This window comes from Molothrus aeneus, chromosome 8, assembly GCF_037042795.1.
Source record: "Molothrus aeneus isolate 106 chromosome 8, BPBGC_Maene_1.0, whole genome shotgun sequence".
Classification (NCBI taxonomy): Eukaryota; Metazoa; Chordata; class Aves; order Passeriformes; family Icteridae; genus Molothrus; species Molothrus aeneus.
The window spans coordinates 2,811,676-2,834,110 of NC_089653.1; the positions used below are offsets into that span (position 1 = coordinate 2,811,676).

The window sequence follows — 22,435 nt, forward strand, 5'->3', positions numbered from 1 at the left end:
GAGGGGTGCACACAGAAATGGCATCCTGTGCTATAATCACTGTATTGAGGGGTGCACACAGAAATGGCATCCTTTGGTATAATCACTGTATCTGAGGGTGCACACAGAACAGCATCCTGTGCTATAATCACTCAGATGGCTCAAAGATGGCCATGGAGGGGTGAAGGTCTAGCTCCAGAACACTTTTAAAAAGGGAATTACACCCAAATTTCTGAGTAAATAAAACAGCCTGGAAGGTGGACTTTAAGTCACCAGGTAATTGGAGCAGTTTGTATAACTTGAGAAGGAAAGAACTATACCAAGAACTATACCAAAGAGGTGGGACATAACCCCTGTAAATCTACCTTAATTGTAAATTCAGGTAATAGAACTGTGACCTGGTGGCCAAACAAAACCAATGGGTATTGGAGAACAACAAAGAGAAAGGATTGCAAGTGGGACAGTCAAATTAATCTGTGCTGGTACAATAGTTCTGGAGCTAGCCCTTACCATTCCATAGAAAATATAGATCCCTGTTGGAATCAACCAGACAATATAAGTGAACATGGAAGGCCCCTGAGGGGCTGTATTGGATTTGTGGAGTCAGTTACCCCAGAGATGGAAAGGGACCTGTAGGTTAGGAGTTATCCCACCCTCCTCCTGCACCCTGCCGTGGTCCAAGGGAAATCCACTAGAGAAACCCCCCTTGATAAAGCCATGGGCAATATCAAGACAAACCTGAACCTTTTGATTAGGGACAGCTATAAACGGAGTGAAAATGAATGGCACACAGAAAGGATCATAAACTTTTATGATCTGGCTATTTGGGCTCAAAACAGATCCTGGGAATCAAACTATATGTTAAATTGGTTGATAAGACTGGAAAAGGTGATTGAGGTCAGTTGGAACAAAACAGCTGCCCAACAAAGCATGCACCTGCTAGTAACAGTCTAGCAGAGCAGATTGGCCTTGGACTACCTAATGGCTGAAAAAGGAGGAGTTTGTGAAAAATATAACACATCAAAATGCTGTCTAAAAATAAATAACAATGGAAAGTATTGATCAAAAGCAAATTATACCTGTTAAAAGTTGGATCCACTTTGGGGAAGTCTGGTGGTTTATGCTAGCTGGACTCATCATTGGAATTGTTGCCTAGACCATTTTTTATCTCCTGCGTTATGTAAGTGAAAATAGCACATATCGAATTTGATCAAAAAGAGAAATGAGGGAATGTGAAAACCTGGATTTTTGGGGATGTAGAAGATACTGAAATTCAGTCTTTTAATAAAAAGCATGAACCAATATGATCAAAAGAGAAAATGGGGAAAATTGTGATAAATGAATGTGATTCGTGCTAACTGCACTAATTGCAACTGTACTGATATTTTAGAAAATATTTCTTGAAAAGTAATAGAAGAAAAGGATATGTAAATAGTGTCATGAAACAGATGTTTTCAGGTGTTCATGGGAAAATAGGATACAGGATGGAGTATTGAGATAAGCAATATCCTAAAACAGAATTGGCCTTGGGATGAGCAAAGCTGGGATGATTCCAAATATGCAATCTGCAATAGTAGTCCTATCTATGAAATAATAAGACTTAGTTGGAACATAATGCTTACTTATATAACACAAAGGGTAATGCACATGCCCAACCTGCCAGGATATTCAGAGGGCAGCGAGGAAGACAGTGAGCCTTCCTCTGAAGAGACCCTCAAAAGGCCAAAAGACCCCTTAGCAACAGGCGGAGCATGGACTGTGCAGTGCAGTGACAGAGATTGCAGGAATCAAAAATGGGAGGGGATTTACAGGAAAATATTGATGAATATGTATTAGCATACAGTGTATAAGTTGTGTTTGGGTCCTTTTGCCTTTGTACATGAGGCAGGGTGAAAAAAACCCTCCCCATACCCGAATTGATTTGTTTTGCTTATACTTTATCCAAACCACTGCCAATTTTTTTTTTTTTGCATCTGCTTGATTATTTCTAATTGTATAATTTTATATAAAATTGCTGCTCAATTAAAATTGGTGCTAAATTCTAATTTTGTGGTTTATTAAATTAGACATACAGGGACCTCATTCATAACAGTGTAGTCACTTTTGTTTTATTCTCTGTGAGAGGACCCAAAGTTGGCAAAGCTTTGCTAAGCTTTGCTCCTCCCTCCTCTCCCTGAAAAAGCCGAGTCTTACAGTACCCTGTGTTGTGGTTTTGGTGCTGGTCAATCACTAGTGCACTCATTTCCTGCTGTGAGATAGGATTAGGAGAAAGTGAAAGCAGGCTTAAAACTTTAAAAGGGTATGAAGAAAATTTTATTAATAGTAATTAAAAGAAAAAAAATAGCAAGAATTAAAGCAAACCCTTTAGAGAACTTCTAAAACTTCTCCTCTTCCCACAACTTTTTCTTTTCTACTGACAAAGTAAAGAAACAAAACCAAAACTTTCCAGTTAGTTTACTACCTCTAAAAAATTTTTCTTCAGTTTATTTAGGGAGGGAAGTCCCTCTTGTTAATGTTCTGGAGACTTCTCCACAAAAGGAAAGAGTTTTCTTCTGGTTCCTAATTTGGTCACAAATTGCAGCTGCCTGGGGAAAATTTATCGTGAAGCTTCTCTCATTTTCTACATCCTTCCTACAGCTTGTTTATTGGTCATTTTGACTAATGGGGTATTGTTTTAAAGATGAGCTAATGAAAGGAAAAAGTTCTTATTATTTATTTCTAAAATCATCTTTATCCCTGGGAACAGAGATTTTCTCCTGGGAGTATGGGATTACTCTTCTCTCTTTCTCTGTGCAAACTTCTCATGGGATTACAGCTCCTTTAACATCTGCTTACTTTAGTGTGGAGGCCTTTGTTGGATATCAATTTGAACCCTTCATCTCCCCATAGTTTTATGCATTATAGAGAAAAAGTGTCTTTTCTCCATAGCTTATAAGGGGATTTCAGCTTTAAAATCAAGGCATCTCCTCATCCCTCCCATCTGGGACTTAACTTCCTCCTCACCGACCGTGATGTTTCCATGTTGTTCTTTTACCCGTTTGTACCTTGCTCTTTTCTCTCACTCGAGGGAGGACAGAAGCACGGACAGGGTTTGTATGATGCTTGGAGCCTGCGGGTGTTTGCCCTGACCCCGTTAGAGACGCGGAGCTGCGGCTGGGGAGCGGCTCCGATCTGCTCCGCCCGGCAGAGCCCAGCAGCAGCAGCAGCAGCAGCAGCGCTCGGGGCTGCGCTGGCTGGGACAGGGGCGGCTTCTCCTTCCCCTGCCCGCTGGCTGCGGGCCGCTTCTCTGGGCTACAGTCCCGATGCTGGCCTGGGGCTGCTCCCGGGGCTCGGCTGGGCCGGGCTGGGGGTGCAGCAAGCAGCGAGATGAGAGCAAGGCCGGCTCCGTCCTGCCCGCAGCAGCACCGCCCTCGCCCTCTCCCTGCCCGGCTGCGGGGCTGGGGCGAAGGGGCCCAGCCCGGGCCGTGTCAGCGCCCGCCCGGCTGCGCCGCCTCACTGCCGGCCCGACGGGGAAGGGGAAGATCGCGGTTCCTTTGGTCTTTATCGGGGTCTTTCACAGAGGCCTGTTCAGTTCTTAGTGGTTCAACAGACTCTGAGTTAAGCAGAAACAATTTTTATCACTTCTCTAAAGTTTGACATTCTTCCCATGTCAAACTATGACTCACTGGAATGCTCTCTTGCCCTCAGTTTGGTTTCTGTGAATCATCTTGAAAATATGGCTCAGAAAATACCTGAAATAACCTGAAAAAAACCCACTGTTGCCTCTTCTGGTAAAATGTAGGAGTTTAATAAAGGAGTTTAATAGGAGACAAAGATAACAAAGCAGAGGTTACAGCTGGATGTGTCTTGGCCCTCAGCCAAGAGCACACCTGCTGGTTTGGAACACCCTTTGTACAGCATTTCTACTGTATCTGCCTGGTGCATATGTAAACTTTTCCCCAACACCTGCTAGTTTGGAAATAGGCTTTATACAGCATTTCTATTGCATCAGCCTGGTGCATATGTAAACTTTTCCCCAAACTAGTTTACATGCCCCAAGAACTGCTTTGCAGAACACCTGCTCAGGTCCTGCTTTTTAGAGCATGCACATTTCTTGGTTGTGGTTTCAGTCCATTTTATCATCACCTTCAGTTCTTGGGCCTGGGTCCACATTGTCTTCAGAAGATGAATGCTGATAGCTGGCATCATATATTCCTTGGATATTATCTCAACCAAGCAGGCATTTAATCACATGCATATCTATATCAGCTATTTCTAAGTTTTAGTTAGCAACAGAAATATAAACTATATCTTTATAGCAAAGTCACTTTAACACCACACATACAGAATCCACTTTAATAGTTGCAAAAAGCCAATACTATAGTATATATCTATAACACAGTGTTCATTTTTAACACTTCACCTGAAATCATTTTTTTCCAGTTGATTTTGATGTTGAAACCATTCCTTGTAGCTACTCTCCATACAAAGAAACCTTTAGACATGTTTACTCTTGCTGCCAGTAGAAGAGAATTTCGGTAATTTCTGCAGTTTGCAGTAGTAGTCTCAGTATTTGTGTGCTTCGGTAGTGTTCATACAGCAACACTTCATGAACAAATAGAATTGCCAAAAAACAAATGTTTCAAGTTGGAACTAAAGGGTTTCTGTATTTTATGTCCCTTTGTATGTCAGAGAAGATTTGGGCTTAAGAGATTAAAATCTGCCTCTGTTAAAAACAAAGAGAAATTTTACTTTTGTGGAACCCTAATTTTACCTCAGATGCCTGTGACTCCTTCTTGGATTTTGATGGATGGCCTGAAGGCACCCAGGGGCTGCAGGTAAGGACTGCTTCAGAAATCCTTTTGGCTTGGAAGGATCCTTCTACCTAAGAGCTGAATGGGCTGTGCCAACCACAGAGCGAGAGGGACTCAAGGCAACAGAATTAAAGGCTGGTGAGAGAACCCAAAGAACAGACTGTAACATGCAGACCAGGTGGGAGAGAGCCAAGGAAGATTGAAGACATCTGAAAAGTGGAGTCAAGCTTCCAGCCAGCCTGAAGATTAACCAACACTTTGGGCAGGGAGTCTGAACTGTATTGTTTATTAATGTAATTGTCTGTTTTAATAGATGAGAATTACAAGCATCTGTTGAGGAAACCATAACAGGTTTCCTTATGGGCAGTTTCCTCAAGGACCAACAAGTAGAGTGAAACAAGAAATAGAGGGCAAGACCAGGTTGGCCCCTGTGTTCACCACTGAGAAGATTCCATAGCCCTGCTGTGGGCAGCAATCCCATAGGCATGGTAAGGTGGGGGCAAGAAAGGCACCCCAGAGCTCTGCCATTGCTCAGCTGTCTTGTAATACAACAGGGACTAGAAGGCAAGACTGAGTTGGCCTCTGCACTCAGCACTAAGATACACCTGCTATGAGTAGCAACCCCATGGGCACAGTAGATGGGGTCCAAAAGCCACACCAGAGCTCAGTGATCCCATTTTGTCCATCCCAAATAAGTCTGTCTAAGGAAAACCTGAGATTTTTTCCTTCTCTTCCCACTGTCCTCACCCTCATCAACAGATTCTAGTATCACTCATTAAGATTTTTTTGAGAGATTATCAGAATTGAAAATGGCAGCTAACTCTTCAAGCCAAATGACTCATAGGAAAAGTAGGGGGGTTTTTATACATTAATATTGTGATGGTTGGCTCACAAACAATTAAGAGACAGATATTATGTGTATGTCAGGAGAAGTTCTGTAGCTGTAGAGTGCTGTCACTGTAATATCTCCCCCCACAGTCCCCTTTCCCTCCCCCTTGCAGCAGCCCCAGCAGCCTCGGGGCATTTGGGGAGGGCCGGCTCATTACCAGGAGGGGCCACAGGACAACACCTGAGCTCCAATCAAGGTGTAAGGAAGTGATCTCCACCTGGGGAGGGCAGAGAAGGAGCTGACTGGCAAAACTTTGGGAGGGGCTGAGGGTATAAAAGGCAGAGCATCCATTTTGTAAATGAACAAGTGGCTGACACTCACAGAGATCCCCCAGAGCTGTAATTTTTCCTTATTCAGTCTGTTGTATTTTTTCTAAGGTTAAATAAACCGTTAAGATTTTAAAAGTGAGGGTGGTTTCTTACATCTTCCAAGGACAGTCCAGAAGTGTCACCTTCAGGCCAGTTTGTGATGATTTCCAGGAGCCCAGGGTGAATTGGATTTCCCATTTGAGCTTGCTGTATAATATTATAAATAACAAATATAGGTATTGGCTTCTGCATTTATGTATTAACTTTTGTTTTGCAAGTGATTATGGATCACAAAAATCCTGATATAGTGCAATTTGTAATTACTGCTTCTGATACAGTATAACCTGTCAGTTTATCTATGCACCCTATAGCTTTTATAAATAGTGGTGTAATAGACACTATCTTAGACCATAGCAAAATAGAGACTGCGTAATGTTGGAATGATTGTTTCACGTAACTAACTCAGAAAATGGTGTCAAATAATTAACTGATTTCCCACATTCAAGGACTTGCTTATCAGAAAGACAAGATAACAGAAACAAGCATGGGAAAAAAAAGACTTTATTGACCCTCATTTTCAGGGAGTGAAAATAAAAAAAGATAGAATCCAAAAAAACATGGAATATACTAGTTTAAGGTACAAAGTCGCCTGAAGACAAGACACAAGTTAAAAAAAGCAAAAGAGCACGTAGATTCAAAGTTGTGTTTGGATTCTTAAAAACTCGTATAAATATGCATGTAGCTCTAATATGTAACAGTATATAGAAAACATCATTTAATTTAACCCTGTGCAAGCAGACAAGCATGCCAGGGTGGAATATTAACCCATAATAAACTATTATAAAAAGTGTAAGTAGTGACCCATGTTTCTCACATATAATGAGGGCAATGCACTCACTGCAGGCAGCATTGGTGGCAGGATGGATTGCAGAGACTTTTCCTTTGCAGCCCCAGCCCAGCGTTGGCACTGGGCATGAAGAGGCGCTGAGGTGACCCTGAGAGGAAGTGCAAGGCACAGGGTGCAGCTGAGGAAGGACAGCGCTGTGCTGGGCTCAGAGGTGAAGCTGGCACTGCCCAGTGTGGAGAAGGTCCTTTCTGCAGCCCCTGTTACGGGGGAGCTGGGGCCTTGCTGCAGAGATACGGCCGCTCATTGGAGCAGTTGTCACTCCTGAATCTCTTCTCAGCCAGGTACGCACACTCAAAATTGTCAAAGACGGGAACCCTGCAGGGAGGAGCAGAGGCAGTGCTGGCTGCCTGGTGCCTTAGGTTGGAAATAGGGGTATTTTATTCCCATCTGTTAGAGGAAGAGCAGTTATCTTCTGTTAACTGGGCAGTTTTCTTTATCTCCTCCACAATCAATCCTCCCTCCAGGACATATATTGTCTTAATGGGCAAGTGAATGTCGCTGCATGGCTGATAAAATTCCATCACCCCATTCCATGGGGAGATGCTCCGCCCAGGAGGAGGAGCCAAGCATTCCTACCTGGACAGAATCGGAGGTTTGGAACACCACAGCAGCCTTTGCCCACTGCATTCCCAGAGGAGCAGCTGTCTTCACTGGATTCCCCTAGGAAGACCAGGCCCATCTACAACATGACTGGACCTTCTGAGGAAAACTCCAGCCTTCTACATGATCACTGATCCAACACAAGCACACCTGTCCCTGCAGGAGGGCTGCAAGCACTATTGAATGGGACTGGTGCCAACACGCTGACACACAGGGTGCCAGGTAATATTTTGACCTGGCCAGTAGGGGTTTTTTTGTTCCTATGATTACATGTTTATTTTTAGTCCTCCTAGTCAAGAAGTCTTATTCCTACTCCCATATCTTTGCTGGAGATATGGGAGTAGGAATATTTTAATATTTAATATTTTAATATTAAGGAATATTTTAATATTTTAATTTTAATTTCAAAATTAAAATAATTCAGAGGGAGGGGGGTTTGCATTTTCCATTTCAGTGAAGGCTCCTGCCATTCTTAAAAGACATCTGTCTTGCCAAACCAAGATACCAGGGGCAGCCCCTGTGCCCCCAGGCCCTGCCCGGCTCCCCGGCACTCACCGGGAGCTGTAGCTGCTGCCGTCCCCCCAGTGCAGGCGCTCGCCCCGTCTGCGCAGCCCGAGCCAGTAATCGACGTTCCCGCGGAGGCGGAAGAGCAAATCCTGCCCAGGAGAGAGGAGTGGGAGCTGCCCCGGCCCCTCGGGGGGACACGGGCCCGGGGCTCCCCCCGCACGCCGGGGCTCCTTCCCTGCAAGGCCCCGGCCCAGGGCTGCAGCCCCGGCCCTACGAGCACCGAGCCCGGCCCAGGAGCACCCCCAGGCTGCCCTCAGCCACCCCACACCGCCCACAGCCCCTCACTCACCATGGCCTCCTCATCCTTGGCAATGGCCAGGGAGGCCCCGAGCTCGGAGCACCGTTCCTGACCCTGCTCCCAGGTGCTGTAATCCCTTGAGAAGTAGTAGCAGACCCCATTGTACCCAACCCAGTCAAAGGGACAGCACAGAACCGACAGCGGAGTCGCAGGTGTGACTGGAACCTGTGGTGCTGCAGGGGGAAGAGGAGAAGGTCTGAGGATTGCCCTGTGCAGGGAGCAGGGAGCCCGCTCTGCCCCGAGGGGCTGGGCCCAGGCTGCTGCCCCTCCCTTACCTGCCAGCACAGCCAAGGCCACCCCCAAAGCCAGCACCAGCACCAGGAGCAGCAGAATCAGCACCGCCGTGCCCACGGGATGGCCCTTGATCCATTCACCTGGAGCAGGAAAGAGCTGCTGGCTGCCAGAAGCAGAGCCGGGCCTGCAATCTGCTCAGCCCATGGCCAGGGAGCAGAGCAGGGAGCCCTGAGCCAGTGTGGGCCTCACTCAGCTGGCAGCCAGAGAGCCAAGAGCCTGGCCACAGCCAGGGACACAGCAGTGGGCACAGGCTGCAGCAGGAGAACTGCACAGCCTTGGGGGCAGCTGGGGCTCTTGCTTCCAGCCACTGATGGGGCCCAGCAGAGCACCAGGCCTCTGCCAGACATCGGGAAACAGCCACACACCTGCCAGCCCTGCCCTTGGGAGGGGACACTGTCCCCTGCCTAGAGGCCACAGGGGTGGCCCTGCACTCACCCAGGAATTTTCTGAGTGTATTCTCTGTTGCTGATCTGTTCTTTAGGGGCTCCTTCACTGCTCCAGGGATGGAGCAGAGTTCATTCTCCTCCTGCTCACAGCCGGCATCTCTCTGCCTGGAACTAACAGCATCTTGCTCTCCAGACATCAGGAGTGCTGGCAGATCCTTTGGGAGCTCGGCCTCGGGAACAGCTTTACATCTGCGCTGATGGCACCCTGAGAGGGACACGGGGAGAGGTCACTGCTGGTGCCGGCCCTGGGGGCTCAGGAGGGCGGTGCCAGCTGTGGCTGCGCTGTCCCCGCTGCCCAGAGGTGCGGCAGCAGCTGCGGAGACAAGCGCAGCCTCCGGGAGCTCTCGGTGCCCGCAGCCCCGGCCCCTGTGGCTCTGCAGCCGCTGCAGCCCAGCTCCGAGCCGGGCCGGGCGCTGACAGCGCCTGCGAGCTGCCGCCTGCTGCTGGCCCGGGGCAGCTGCGGCTCGGAGCCCGCCCCTGCCGAGGGGCAAGAAGCAGCAGCCCCGGGCTGCTCACCATTGTGCCCCGCATTCCCTGCCCCGGCGCCTTGGAGCCCGGGCACACCGAGCGCCGGCACGGCCGCTGCGGCTCCCTGCCTGTGGACACGGAGCGGGTCCCGGTACCGAGGGCAGCGCCGAGCAGCCTCGGCCCCGGAGCAGGCAGGATGCGGCGCTTTGTGCCCGCACTCGGCGCCTGCAGCGCTTTGGGCTCTGAGGCCCGTTCAAGTTCATCCCGTGCCAGCCCCGAGCCGGGCACGGACACCTCCCCCCCGAGCAGCGGCCCCGAGCCCGGTGCCGCACGGGCGGGAACGGTGCCGGGCACGGAGCAGCCGCCTCCGTGCCAGCGAGAGCAGCCGGGATGAGCCAGCGCTGCCGCGGCACCGGCTCCATGCCGGCCATCCGGGCAAGGAGGAGAGCGCGGGCAGCCGCTCCCTCGGCGATCCCAGCGCAGGGGGGACACGGGGGAAGCCGCCACCAGGAACTCGCCAGAACCCCCCGGCCCTCAGCGCGGCCCCTCCGCCCGCAGCGAGCCCCGAGCTGGGGCAGCACCGACCGCGGCTCCCACCTGGGCTGGAGCCGCCTCCGAGCTCCGCCATCGCCTCGCCGGGCTCCGGGTGCCGCTATCGCTCCGCTCCCGGTCAGAGACAGCGGGCACGGCCGGTGCCGCCGCAGATCTGAGGCGATTCCATCAATCAAATGCGGGAACGCAACCAAGCGTGGCGCGCCCGTTTTGCTCCCCAACCCCGCCCCGGCCCCTCTCCCCAGCGCTCCCCTCTGCCTTCTCCGGGATCGGGTCCTTCACCTTTCTGGCGCTGCCGGCCCGGATTTGGGAACCTGAACCCTTTGGCTCGGCTGAGCACATTGGAAAATCGCGGGGCCGCCCCGCCTCATCCCGAGCCCCGTGCGGGGCCCAGCTCGGCTTTTCCCTCGCTGCCGCCGGGACTTTCCCCGCTCCCGGGGCTCGGCTTTGCCCGGCAGCTCCGGATGGCCCCGGCAGAACTCACTCCCCGCCCGTGGCTCCCCAACCCTGCGGCGGGACGAACCCCCGGCATTTGCCGCAAGGGCTCTGACTGCCCCTGGTTACTGAAGCCTCACGCACCGTGTCCTAGAATGCCTAAACATGGGCTGAAATGCCTTTTTAAAGTTAACCTTGTGTTTTTCACTAACTCTGATTTCTCTGAGAATTGTTACCGGAGAGACTCAAAGAGGTAAATGCAGTGCTTCGTTCTTATTATCATGTGCAGCACAACACAATCGAATTTCTTTAACAGAAATGCTGATAATATTTACCATATGCTATTACACTAAATATAAACTCGAGAAGCTCCCGGTTTGTTGGACACTTTGCCAAATTCTACATTATTGTGTCTTTCGGTACAATTGCACTTTAAAAAGTCTTAGTAAATTTATGGTTCCTTAAAATTTGTGGCTGCCATGAGTTTTCCTCAGTGTTAAATTACGTAGGGTCACCATATTTGTCACACTTTTCTAATGCCTCCAGTAAATCCATCATGCCATTATTTCAACCACGCTTTGTTCACATTTTCAGTGCCTTTTGGTATTATTAGCAGCAGGATAAGGTACATTTTGTAGTACCCAGAACTTTTAAGGATATTGATTGTTAGTTCAGTTCTGGTTTATTTGAATGTGATTTTAGTGTTGGTAAGATTAAGCAAAGCTATGTCTGAGTAATGTTAAACTATGTTTTATAACTCTATTGAGTTAATTTTGTTGACAGTCATTTATGTTGAGGTGGATTTCTGTCAGGTTTGAGTGTTGCTGAGTTTGGACAAGGTCAAGGTTAAGTCTCCACTTTAAGCCTTTTCATGTTCTATTCCAGTTTTATTAAGATCAGTTTTTTATTCAGTATTAAAGATGTAACTTTAAGTTCCTTTAAGTGTACCTCTAATGCCACTGAGGTGACACTGAATTCCACTGCAATTAATTTTAGGCCCTAAGGTAATTTCGTTTAAATATGTCGGTTTGCATTGCAAGATGTAGTTCTTTTCTTCTAGAGATAAGACAGATCCCACTGAAACAGCTGTGATGAAACACTGATAAGCACCTGCTTTTGGACAGGAGAAGCTACAGCTTGTTGGGCCCTTGATCCTCTCACAGCTTGCACAGGTGTCAGTGCTGCACTGCCTGACAGGATCATTCACTGTGATCTCTTCTGTTCTATCTTCCACAGATAGCACAGGAGAGAGGGTGGTTGTTCTACATTATGGCTGTTATCCACTGGAAGCTGTTCAGTCTTCCATTGTTGTGGGTACAGCAATGCTGGAGGAATATTGTCTCCAATTCCTGAGACAGTCACTGCTGAGGGATCGGTTCCATCATGTCAATTCACTCATTTTGATAACAGGCATTACTCATAAGACACCATTACCTTACTCATGACTGGCTTTTCATGAACTTTGAGCTATCTTTGTGTGACTATCCACAAGACATGGTGTCACTATGGGATCTCTCTGGTTTGCTCTCCAGCTGCAGATGCATCTCTTTGAACAGGCTGTCTGCAGCCGTTCCCTGCGCTGCCTGCTCAGCCTTTAGTCCCTTCTCTTGTTCCAGCAGGGTTGCTGTGCCTTCAGCCAGGGCTGTCTCCTGATTTTCCTGTGTTTTCAGAGTTCCAGGATGAGATCTCTGGGCTCTGTCAAAAGCCTCATCTGAGCTGAGGTCCTGTGGCCTTTCCCGACCCTTTTGTGACCCATCCTTGTGGGCCAGGGCTGTGACCTGCTGAGGGCAAGGCTGCTCCTGCTCTGTGCCAATCACACACAGCCCCAGTTATTCTCACAGGAGCACTCCAGCAGTTTGCTGTGTTTGGGGCATCTCATAGCTGCTATTATTGAGAGATTTCTTTTTAAGGTATGTGAGGGAGACCCTCCCAGTGAGGGTCTGGGCTCTGGCCAGGCCCTGGCTCTGCCTGGTTGGAAAATTGCCAACAAGCCCAGATGTTTTCTCCGCCTCAAAACTGTACTCAAGGCTCTTGGCCTTGGCAATGTGACCCTCTAACAATAGGACAGCTGGATCTGTTTTTAAAGTGAGCTTGGACACCTTTCCTGGGAATGGCTCTCCAGGTCCTCACTGAAATGAGGTTTGGCAGCTGCTGCAGGCTCTGGGTGATGGTGCAGTGTTTTAGACATTAATAATCATCCAATTTCACAAGTGTTATTAATTATGTGTATTATCTGACTTATTCTTGATTACTGTCAGTTTCTTGTTTCACTGCATGTTTTGTTTTGTTTTGATGTTCCCTTCATGTCCATAGCAAGAGACATGCATGTTATTTTAAAAGCAAAAAGAAAGGGCAATTGACTCATAAAGAATGTCTGAGTAATGCAAAATTTATACAAAAAGTATTTTAAAGGCTTTTCTGTAAGTGTCACAGTGAGGGTGGCTGTGACAAACCTCTCTGGTTCCCTGACTTCAGGCGAGGGTGGTGGAAATGAAAAGGAGCAGGTTCCATGGAGCTGCCCAGAAAGAACTTTCATAAAGGGTGAGAAACAACAAACCTGGAGCAGCCGTGCACAATAAGAGGGGCAGGATCCAAAGACCCCAAACAAAGGGGAAGCAACAATGGATACACTCAGGGTGGAACATTCTAGAACTGTAACCCTATGGGGGAAACAAGGAAGCACGAGGGGAGCAGAACTTGGGCAACTTGACATAAAAACACCAAAGGCTGATGGGGGAACTCTCAGGCTGGCCCTGAATTAAACAAATGATCCCCAGGGCTGGAAGCCAATGCCTGGCTCTTTTGGGGTAAAATCCAGCTGAGTCTGAGTCACAGCTGGGCCAAGTCCCACACATGAGGATCTCCAGGTGAGTGTGCAATGGCAAGGCCTGGCTGATTTTGGACTGAGGGAGAAGGTGTGCATGTGTTTTATCATCAGCAGGTTCAAAGGGGTCACCTGCTCAGGCATCGATGGCCTCTGGGAAAGCGAGGCCCAGGGAAAAGAGAGGTGACCTTGTCCCCACTCAGCCTTGGTGGCCAGGACAGGGACAGAGGCAGGACTGCCAGCACGTGGCTGTGCCTGGAGACTTGGAGAGGCCCCTTGGCAACAGAGGCCTTCTGTCCTACAGTGTTTACCACCCTGATATTGTGCTCTGCCAACCCTCTTCAGCGATTCCCTGCTCCAGGCTTCCAGGGATGAAGCTGAAAGACATTCAGTGATGCCAAGATCAACATTCCCAGCTGCTGGACTTCCTCCTGCCTGGGCAGCACAGCCCCTAAGTTCCAGCTATAGGGACTTTAGAACCATGGTCATTTATTTCCATTCCCTAAGAGACATTGGACATTATCTTTTTGTTCTCCCATGCTGCAAGATCCTTTGTCAGTGACATGATTGGACTTGAGAATACAAAATTGGAGTACTTTGTTGACTGTAACCTGTCTTTCATGTCTCTTACCCTGTACCTAATATATAAGTAGGAATAACCTTAAAAAGAGAGTAATCTCACAGGAGCAAACTGTTTTAAACATCAGAATACATAAGCTTTTTTTAAAAAAACAAAAAGAAAGGGGAATTCCTGCATATGGCTGGAAATGCTGTAGAAGAAATACCTTATAATATCATGGTTTAGGCCTGCTGATTGGGCTGGGTGCAGCTCACAGCTAGTCTGTTAATTCCCATGAGAGAGAATCAGAGGAATGAGAATCAGTCTGCAGAACAATCTATTGTTGTAAAGAGAAACAGCTTCACACTCTCAAAACCAAAAAATCTGTCCCATGAGAATCAGTGAAGAATACATATGTAAACTAACCAAAAATACAGAGGTTTAGTGGAAATGCAAAATGCCATTTCCTGACCAATGAACTTCCATAGTATTGAGAGCCAATTAGATCTAGCACGGTGCCAGCTGATAATCCTCTAAAATATGAGCTGTGCAATAAAGATGAGCCTTTCTGGATGAAGAAACGGGTCACGGCTGTTTGTATAGTGACAAATCAAGAGGGACTTTTCCTCAATTTAGCCTCCTAAACTGAGTGGAAATGCAGTTTCGTTCTCAATTTCCCTCAATGAAGACCATTCTGGGGGCTTTTGGACATCTTTTTCATCTGTGAAGGTCCCTTCAAATGGAGGCTCCCCCTCGATGGAACTCTTACAGCCGCTCCCTCGGCGATCCCAGCGCAGGGGGGACACGGGGGAAGCCGCCACCGGGAACTCGCCAGAACCCCCCGGCCCTCAGCGCGGCCCCTCCGCCCGCAGCGAGCCCCGAGCTGGGGCAGCACCGACCGCGGCTCCCACCTGGGCTGGAGCCGCTTCCGAGCTCCGCCGCCGCCTCGCTGGGCTCCGAGTGCCGCTATCGCTCCGCTCCCGGTCAGAGACAGCGGGCACGGCGCAACAGGATAGAGAAAATGTCTGGAGCGGGAGGGATTTTGTCTGTTTTGAGCAATCAGCGTGCGGGGAGGGCAGCGGGGGGCGAGGAAGAGAGGGGAGGAGGGGAGAAGTCAGATCGCTCCTTTTTCCGAAAAAAAGGAACGTTGTACGGAAAAGGGCCCCACGCCGTTGCAGCTGGAGAAGAAGCGCAGCCCCAGGGCAGCCGCTCCTGGGGCTCTCAACAGGGAATCATGGCAGGGATTCGGGGCTGGGCTGGGCCAGGCCGGGTGCCCGGTGCCAGCAAAAGCGCTCTGTGCCTCTGCTCCTGCCCCTGGGCAGGCAACAGAACACAGCAGGAAAGGCCAGGGAGAGATCACTCACCGGTCACTGGTATAAAGGGACGCGACTGGGGGAATTCTTTGAATTTATTATGACACAAATCATGGCAGGAGAACGAGAGGTAAAGCAGCGGGGTTCCAGCCTCGGAACCAGCACTGTGCCCTCGGCCCCTGGCAGCGGCACCAGGGGGATGAAGGATGCCCGGCCCGAGCAGCGGCTCTGCCCCAGCACGGGGATGTGTCCGGAGCCCCCGCTCCGTGCCGGGCTCGGAGCGCCGAGCGCGGAGCAGGCGCGGAGCTGCTCCATGGAGCTTCCAGCGCTGCCGGATCCGGCGGGCGCGGCACAGGCTCTGTCAAACCCTCCAGCTCCGGGAAATAACAAGTGGCTTCTAAGCCGTACATTTGATCTCACTGAGCATGTTATTACGGATTAATCTCACACTGGAAAGCAGCCTTCACACCCTACTGCTCTCTGCATCACCCAAACAGTTTGTAGGCTGCTGCCCGGCAAGCCCCTGAGTTGTATCTTCCTTGTCAATCTTATCAGCCCCTTGTTTAATTGTAAAAACATAAATAAAATGCAGGGAGCATTGGCCCAGGGTCGTGGAAGAGGACTTGCATATCTCTTCCAAAGAAAGGGAAAAAATAGTGCTTCTCCCAAACCACAGAGTTTAAAAGTTCATGGTAACTACATATATTTCGAAAAGGAAAAGAGGAAGAGTAAAATATCAATTACTGTGGCAGTGGTGCTCCAGCCTATTTCTGCTCTCTTGTTTCTCTTCTTGTAGCATCTCTAATTAAAAAAACCCGGAACAAAACAAACAAACAGACAAAAATAGAAACAAACGAAAAGCACCCATAGAATTAAAGCTGAAGGAGAAGCAATCTGGCTGCAGGCTTGTGGCACTGCCCTGCCTGAGTTCCTGTAAGGGAGCTCATCCCCTCTGCAGTTCCAAGCCAGATCCCAAAGTCCTGAGCATCAGCTTTCAGCCTTTTGAACACTGAACTGTAAGAAAAGCTGCTGGGGAGGGCCATGCTCCAGGCACATCTGTGGCATTTCACCTCTCCGGCTCTCTCAGCTCGGCTCGGGTCTTTCCCTCTCCTTGCTGCGTTTGGCTCATGCATTTCTTGAGGGGCTGGCCCTGCACTGACCAGAGCATGACCTGACCATCAGACAAACAGCTTCTGGCACTGTGGCTCTGTCCTAAATGGACCATTTCCCAAAGGAGTTCCAGTGCCTTGGTTTCACTGACTCGAGATGGCTTTTCAAGGAACCTGCTTTGATGCACTCCATTTCTAAACCAGGAGCGCACAACGCTCCTGCACTCCCTGCCAGGGTCATTCTTTGAGCCTTGGAGAAAGGCTTTAAAGCAGCACAGAGCTTGCTGAGCACCAACAACTTCATCCAAAATGCAAATCAACAGCATGGACAGAGCCTGACTTAAATCCTATTTAAAACTGAATTAGAGAGCAGTTGCATTGCCAATTGACAAGATGAGAAAGGTTTCCTTAGCAGTTGCTGAGATGACAAAATAAGGGAGAGGACGGAGCATGGAGTGGGGAAAGAAGGGGAAAACCTTCATTTGCACAGTGGAGTTTTAACCATCGTGCTCATATCTGAAGGAATTGCAGAAACCATTCTAATCTCAGGAAAGGGAAAGGTTCCTGGATATTTCTCATTTCAGCAGGAGCCTGAGGAAGCCCTCAGCAGCAGGAGATTGGGATAAGTGCAAGGCTGCTTTCTGGAGCAGAGGGAGCCGGGTGTGCTCCTCAAAGCCAGACCTTCACCCACAGAAGGCAGAAAGACAAGGATCCAACAAAGCCTTAAGTGGGAAACGGGTTATCAGGGGTTTTATATGGAAAGAACAAGGTCTGGGAAACAGGACCTGGAAGGTGAGAGAGGAAGGAAAACGGGAGGCAGCTGAGGCCTCTTCAGATTGGAAAAGAGAAAAGAAGGGAGGAGAACGGAGGAGGCAAGAAAAGGCTGGGACTAAATTCCAACGCACGTTCAAGTTCATCCCGTGCCAGCCCCGAGCCGGGCACGGACCCCTCCCGCCCGAGCAGCGGCCCCGAGCCCGCCCTCAGCACCGAGCGGGTCCCACCCGACCGCGGGTCCCACCTGGGCTGGAGCCGCCTCCGGGCTCCGGGGGCCGCCGCCGCCGCTGCGCTCCCGGTCAGAGCCGCCGGTCCCGGCCGCTGCCGCCGCAGGGCCAAGCCCATCCCGGTGTGGGAGGGATTTTGCCCTTCTGGCCAAACAGCGCCCGGAGGAGCAGCGAGGGAGCCTGGATTTTGGGATCGCAGCCACGACAACGCGTTTGGCAGGGAGCCCGAGCAGCTGGAACGCAGACTGGGTCGTGATAAATACAAAGAGATGTTGTGCGAGAGCCCGAGCAGACAAGAAGGAAACAGACAAGGCCGGCGTCCAAAGCACTCATGGAGTGAGCACCATCAGGGCGCAACAATCACAGCTTGTGAGTGACCCTTCCAGGGATGGATCTTTGTTAGGTATTGTTTGTAAATGGAGATGTGCTGCTTGGAGGCCTCCTGGGGCACGGTGATCATGTAATGGCAGTATTCTCAATATCTGGTGATATCAGGAGGAACATCAATAAGACTTTTACACTGGACTTCCAGAGGGAACACTTGGGCCTATTGAGGAGACTTATTCAGAGTCCCTTGGGAAGCAGCCACAGAGGAGTTCAGGAAGAGTTGACATGCTTCAAAACAGAGATCTTGAGGGCACAGGAACAGACTGTCCCTGTGTGCCCAAAGAGGAGATGACGAGGAAAACATCCAGCCTGGATGGGCAATGAGGTTTTGAAGGAACTTAGGAATAAAAGGAGGATGTATCATCTTTGGAAGGAGGGTCAGGTTTCTCAGGAACTATTTAAGGGGGCTGCTAGGGCAACGTAGGAAAAAAATTAGGGAGGCCAAAGCTCAGTTTGAACTTAATTTGGCAACTTTTGTAAAGGATTACAAATATATTAATAGTAACAGGAAGGGAAGGACCAGCTTTTGTTCTGTTTTGGATGCAGGAGGGAACTTAGTAACTGCAGATGAGGAGAAGGCAGAGGTGCTCAATGCCTTCTTTGCCTCAGGCCTTAGTGGAAACACAGCTTGTCCTCAGGACAAGTGAACTCCTGGGCTGGTGGATGGTGTCAGGGAGCAGAATGGCCCCCTGTTATCCAGGAGGAGGCAGTCAGAGAACTGCTGAGCTGCTTGGATGCTCATAAATCTGTGGGCTCAGAGGGGATCCACTCCAGGGGGACGAGGGAGCTGAGAGATGAGCTTGGGAAGCTGCTCTCCATCATTTACCAACAGATCTCTCACCCTTCATAGGCATAAGAAGGCCAGAGTGGGGACATTAATTTTACTTGAATTTATTATCAAAGAAATCAGAGCAAGGGAATGAGAAGTACACCAAATCCTAAAATTGCACCTTCCCCTCAGTGCTTCCTCTTTCCTGGGCTTCACTTTATCCCCGGTTCCCTCCCTCCTCCCCACACAGTGGCACAGAGCGATGGGGGTGTTTTGGTTTGAAGGACAGGTGTCTGCTGAGGAAGGCAGGAGCCTCCCTGGCAATGGGAAATGCAATCCCCCTGTCTCTGCATTATTATAATTCAGAAGCTGAGGGTCTCTCGGGCCCAGACACGAGAACAGAGCCGCAGCTCTTTCCCGCTGTGTCCCCAGCGCACACGGGCCCAGCGCGGCGCTGCCCCGAGCAGGCCCAGCCCCAGCCCCGCCCTCCCGGCCGCGCGCGCTTTCCCCTCGCTGCAGCTGCGGGCGCGGCCGGCAGGGGCGGGTGCGGTGCCTCCCCCGCGGCTGCAGGGGGCGCTGTGGCGCGGGCTCGGTGCCCGCGCGGCGGTGGCGCTCGGCCCGGGCCGGGCATGGAGGAGCGGCCTCGCTGCCAAGGCCGCGGCAGCCGGGCCCGGGGCCCTGCGGGGCTCTGGGAGCAGCGAGCGGGGCCACAGCGATGGCTCGGCACGCGGGGCAGGGGCTGCACCTCGGGGGTTTTATTTTTGTATTGACCGGGTAACGCAGAGGTGTTTTAAAAGATTGGATTTTATCGTCAGTCTCGATGAAGAGTGAGAGCTAAGAGATGGAAGAGTCAAAGTTATTCTAGTAAAAGGTAACTTGTTTCCTGTTTACAATACCTTATAAATGTTTTTCAGCCAATTAGCTGAAAACTTTTGCCACACAATACTACTGTGAAAATCGCCTATTATTTGATTGGCTCTTTGCAAATATTAAAATAAATTCCATACGTGAAAAACGCCAACCACTTGTTTTTAAAATTTTTAAAACTTTAATGATAATAAAATGGTTACAAAAATAGGAATATAATTAGAGTAACAATAATTTGGACAGTTTGGATTAGGACAATATGAGACAATAGAAACAAAGAGTTATGAATAGTCCGGGTACCTCTTTCTGGGCAAAATAAGCCCGAAAAAGGACCCACGTTAACAGAAGATGAACCCTTAAAAGCCACAGCCTGTTGCATATTCATACACCTCATATTCATACACCTCATCCATGGTGTATAAATTCCATTCAAACCCAGGATTCTGCCTGGGCAGTGTCAGCTTCTTCCTCTGAATCCTGACTGAGTCTTCAGGGCTGAGTGAGGCAGGAAGAACTCGATAATGGAGCAATAAATTCTCTTTCTCTGAAAGATTTGGGTGTCCTGTGGCTGCTGTTTTGGTGGGAGTCCTTTCTTTAGAAGAAAAGTATCTTACATAGCATAGTTTCTGTTTTAACATTATGTTATAACCTAAAACTATATTTAACACACTACTTAAGACAATTAATACAGCATTATTTTCTAACATAACACATATAATATTAATTTTATATTTGTGAAAAGCCAATCATAAAATACGCATTTTTCACACTATATGTTGTATGTTGGAAAGTTACGATGTATTAGTCTCTTTTAAGTAGTGCTGTATTGATCTCTTTTAAGTAGTGTGGTAAATAGTTTTTAGGCTATAGCATAATATTAAAATAGAAACTATGTGATGTAAGATACTTTTTGTAACTAGCTCAAGGAATGGATAAGATAACCAAGAAATTCTTCGCATAGAGATAACAGCAAGATTGGCTACAAGATCCCAAGAGAAGAACTCTTGCCTCCTAATTGGGAAAGCTCAGATTTTGAGGGACCAAAATGATTAATTTACAAGATGAGGGGGAGAGTTGAAATTAAGCAGAAACCCCCTTAGTTTGAGAGGAATGTTTGATTCATGTATGAGATATATGAAATGCAATAGGCTGTTGCATTTAAGGGTTAATCCTTTGTTAGCCAGGTGTGCTTTTGTGGCAGAATGCAAAAGCACCTGGACGTCCCTAATTCTTTGGTTTTTTATTGTCCTAACTTTGATTGTACAAATTCTTACTGTCCTAATTTTTATTACTATTTCATTACTACTAAACTTCTAAAATTTTAACACAAGTGAATCTTTTTTCCACAACTACTATTACTTCTAACACCCATCACCTGTATTTTTACCTCACGTGGCCCTGTTCCAGTGCATTTTTCACAGTTCTAATTCTCTAAAGTGCCTGGTCTTTTTGCAAGGCCATATTTTGAAACTTGTTGAAACAATCTCTCTCAACAATGTCATCTCTGTTTTGTGACCTTCCTAAGTCAGCAGCCTTATCTCAGTGTTTGCAAACGGATGTTCAAGGCTGTCTGATCTTTGTCAGGTCTTGAGAATTCTCTACAAATCAATTTCTCACGTCTTTCTTGTTTGGCCTGTAAAAACTTCTTTGATGGTCTTATTTATTTGTTGTATGCAGTGAAGTATATAGGATACTATTACTTACACTGTTATTATAATAATTAATATTTGAAAATTTATTTTGTAACTTTTTTTTTAGTTAAGGTAAAAGGTTGGGTTTTTTTCTTTAATAAATTGTTTAACTAGGATTTATTGTTTGTTTTAATTTAATTAGTTAAATTTTTCGTTTTTGAAGATGTTTGTGGGTAGACTGAGTGGTTAGATAAGTTTATGTAATACAATCTTTTAAATTTTTTATAATTATGTTTATGTACTAGTAAGAGAAAATTGACGGTGGTTTTGTTTTGTAAGATGGTATGTTTGATATTACTAATATTTGTTGTTATATTATTAATAATAATGGAAGTAGTATTGATTTTTAAAATTTAATTAATACTCCGGTTTAATTGATTTAATGTTATAGTTGAGGTGAGTTGAGATAAAAACAAATTTCATGTAACTTGTTTTGTAGGGTTTCAGGGGTTAAAACTGATATAGGAGTTTTTTATAATGATGGTTTTTTATGGTTATTTAGATTTTCTTTTAATATTAGGTGTTATTATAGTGAGTTGCTTGTTATATGGGCTATTTTTATATTTTGAGGAAATGTTTTCCTAGGTTTTATTTTTATAAATGAGTTAATATTTTTGGTAATTTCTGTGGGAATTTGTTAAGATTAATAGTTTTATTTTTGGGGGTTACAGGAGCATCCTGGGGTGACTTTATGACACTCATATCCCCATTTGTTGTTTAGCCCAGAAATAAGTTCTGCATCTTTCAGGCAGGTTCTGAGAACCAAGGGGCAGAGGAGAAGGCACAGGTTGTTACCAAAAACTGCACTCACTCCTGCACATTGCTGCTCCTGGAGCTGTCTGCAGAACAGGTGGCGAGGCAGAGCTCTCTTTACTTTTCATTATTTTTTAGCTCATTGAGGCAGAGAAGTTCCCTGTACTGTGGGTTTTCCTTTTTCTCTGTTCCTGTTTAAACCTGCCCTGGACTGAACACCAGAAGAGCGCAGGGAACTCACACCTATAACCCACCAGGCTAATAGGTGTGGGGCCTGGCACCAGAGGGACTGATAAGAGACTGATAAGGGACTGGGCTACATCCCACAGAGGGGACTTTCTGAGTTTGTCATCTCTTCGCACAGTGAGAGGTTCCATTGTTTGATATTGATCACTTTTTGTGGTGAATGCTTTGCCTGTCAAATGAACAGTTTTTTTCTGCTTTTATCCAAGGAAAGCTTTTTCCTGAACCAGCTGGAGGCGGGGCAGCTTGAATTTGCTTTCTAGAGGAACTGCCTTTAGAGGTTTTTCTCCCAAAATCGCCCTAAACCAGAACACTTTGCACCACTTTCTCCCTCCTCCTCTCCCTGCAGATCCAGCAAAGCCATTTCACCCACTGGCACCTTG

The 22,435-nt window shown here is 47.9% G+C and overlaps 1 protein-coding gene across 8 annotated transcripts; it reads right to left on the minus strand.

Moving 5' to 3' along the window:
* Positions 1–6,514: 6,514 nt before the first annotated feature.
* Positions 6,515–17,473, minus strand: LOC136559549 (C-type lectin domain family 2 member B-like). Of its 8 annotated transcripts, none has more exons than XR_010784018.1 (7): positions 10,147–10,279; positions 9,071–9,286; positions 8,617–8,715; positions 8,333–8,514; positions 8,032–8,132; positions 7,453–7,536; positions 7,079–7,263 (listed from the first exon to the last, which is right to left on the minus strand). XR_010784018.1 is itself a non-coding variant. In XM_066554837.1 (6 exons), exons 2-6 carry the CDS (start codon positions 9,216–9,218, stop codon positions 7,077–7,079), a joined length of 645 nt encoding a protein of 214 aa, XP_066410934.1. In that variant the 5' UTR covers positions 9,219–9,286; positions 17,360–17,473; the 3' UTR covers positions 6,515–7,076. The 8 variants fall into 8 exon arrangements, 6 of the variants coding, with proteins under 6 accessions (XP_066410934.1, XP_066410935.1, XP_066410937.1 ...); XR_010784019.1 differs by having other exon boundaries at positions 7,090–7,191; XM_066554837.1 differs by lacking the exons at positions 7,453–7,536; positions 10,147–10,279 and adding an exon at positions 17,360–17,473 and having other exon boundaries at positions 6,515–7,191.
* Positions 17,474–22,435: the final 4,962 nt, after the last annotated feature.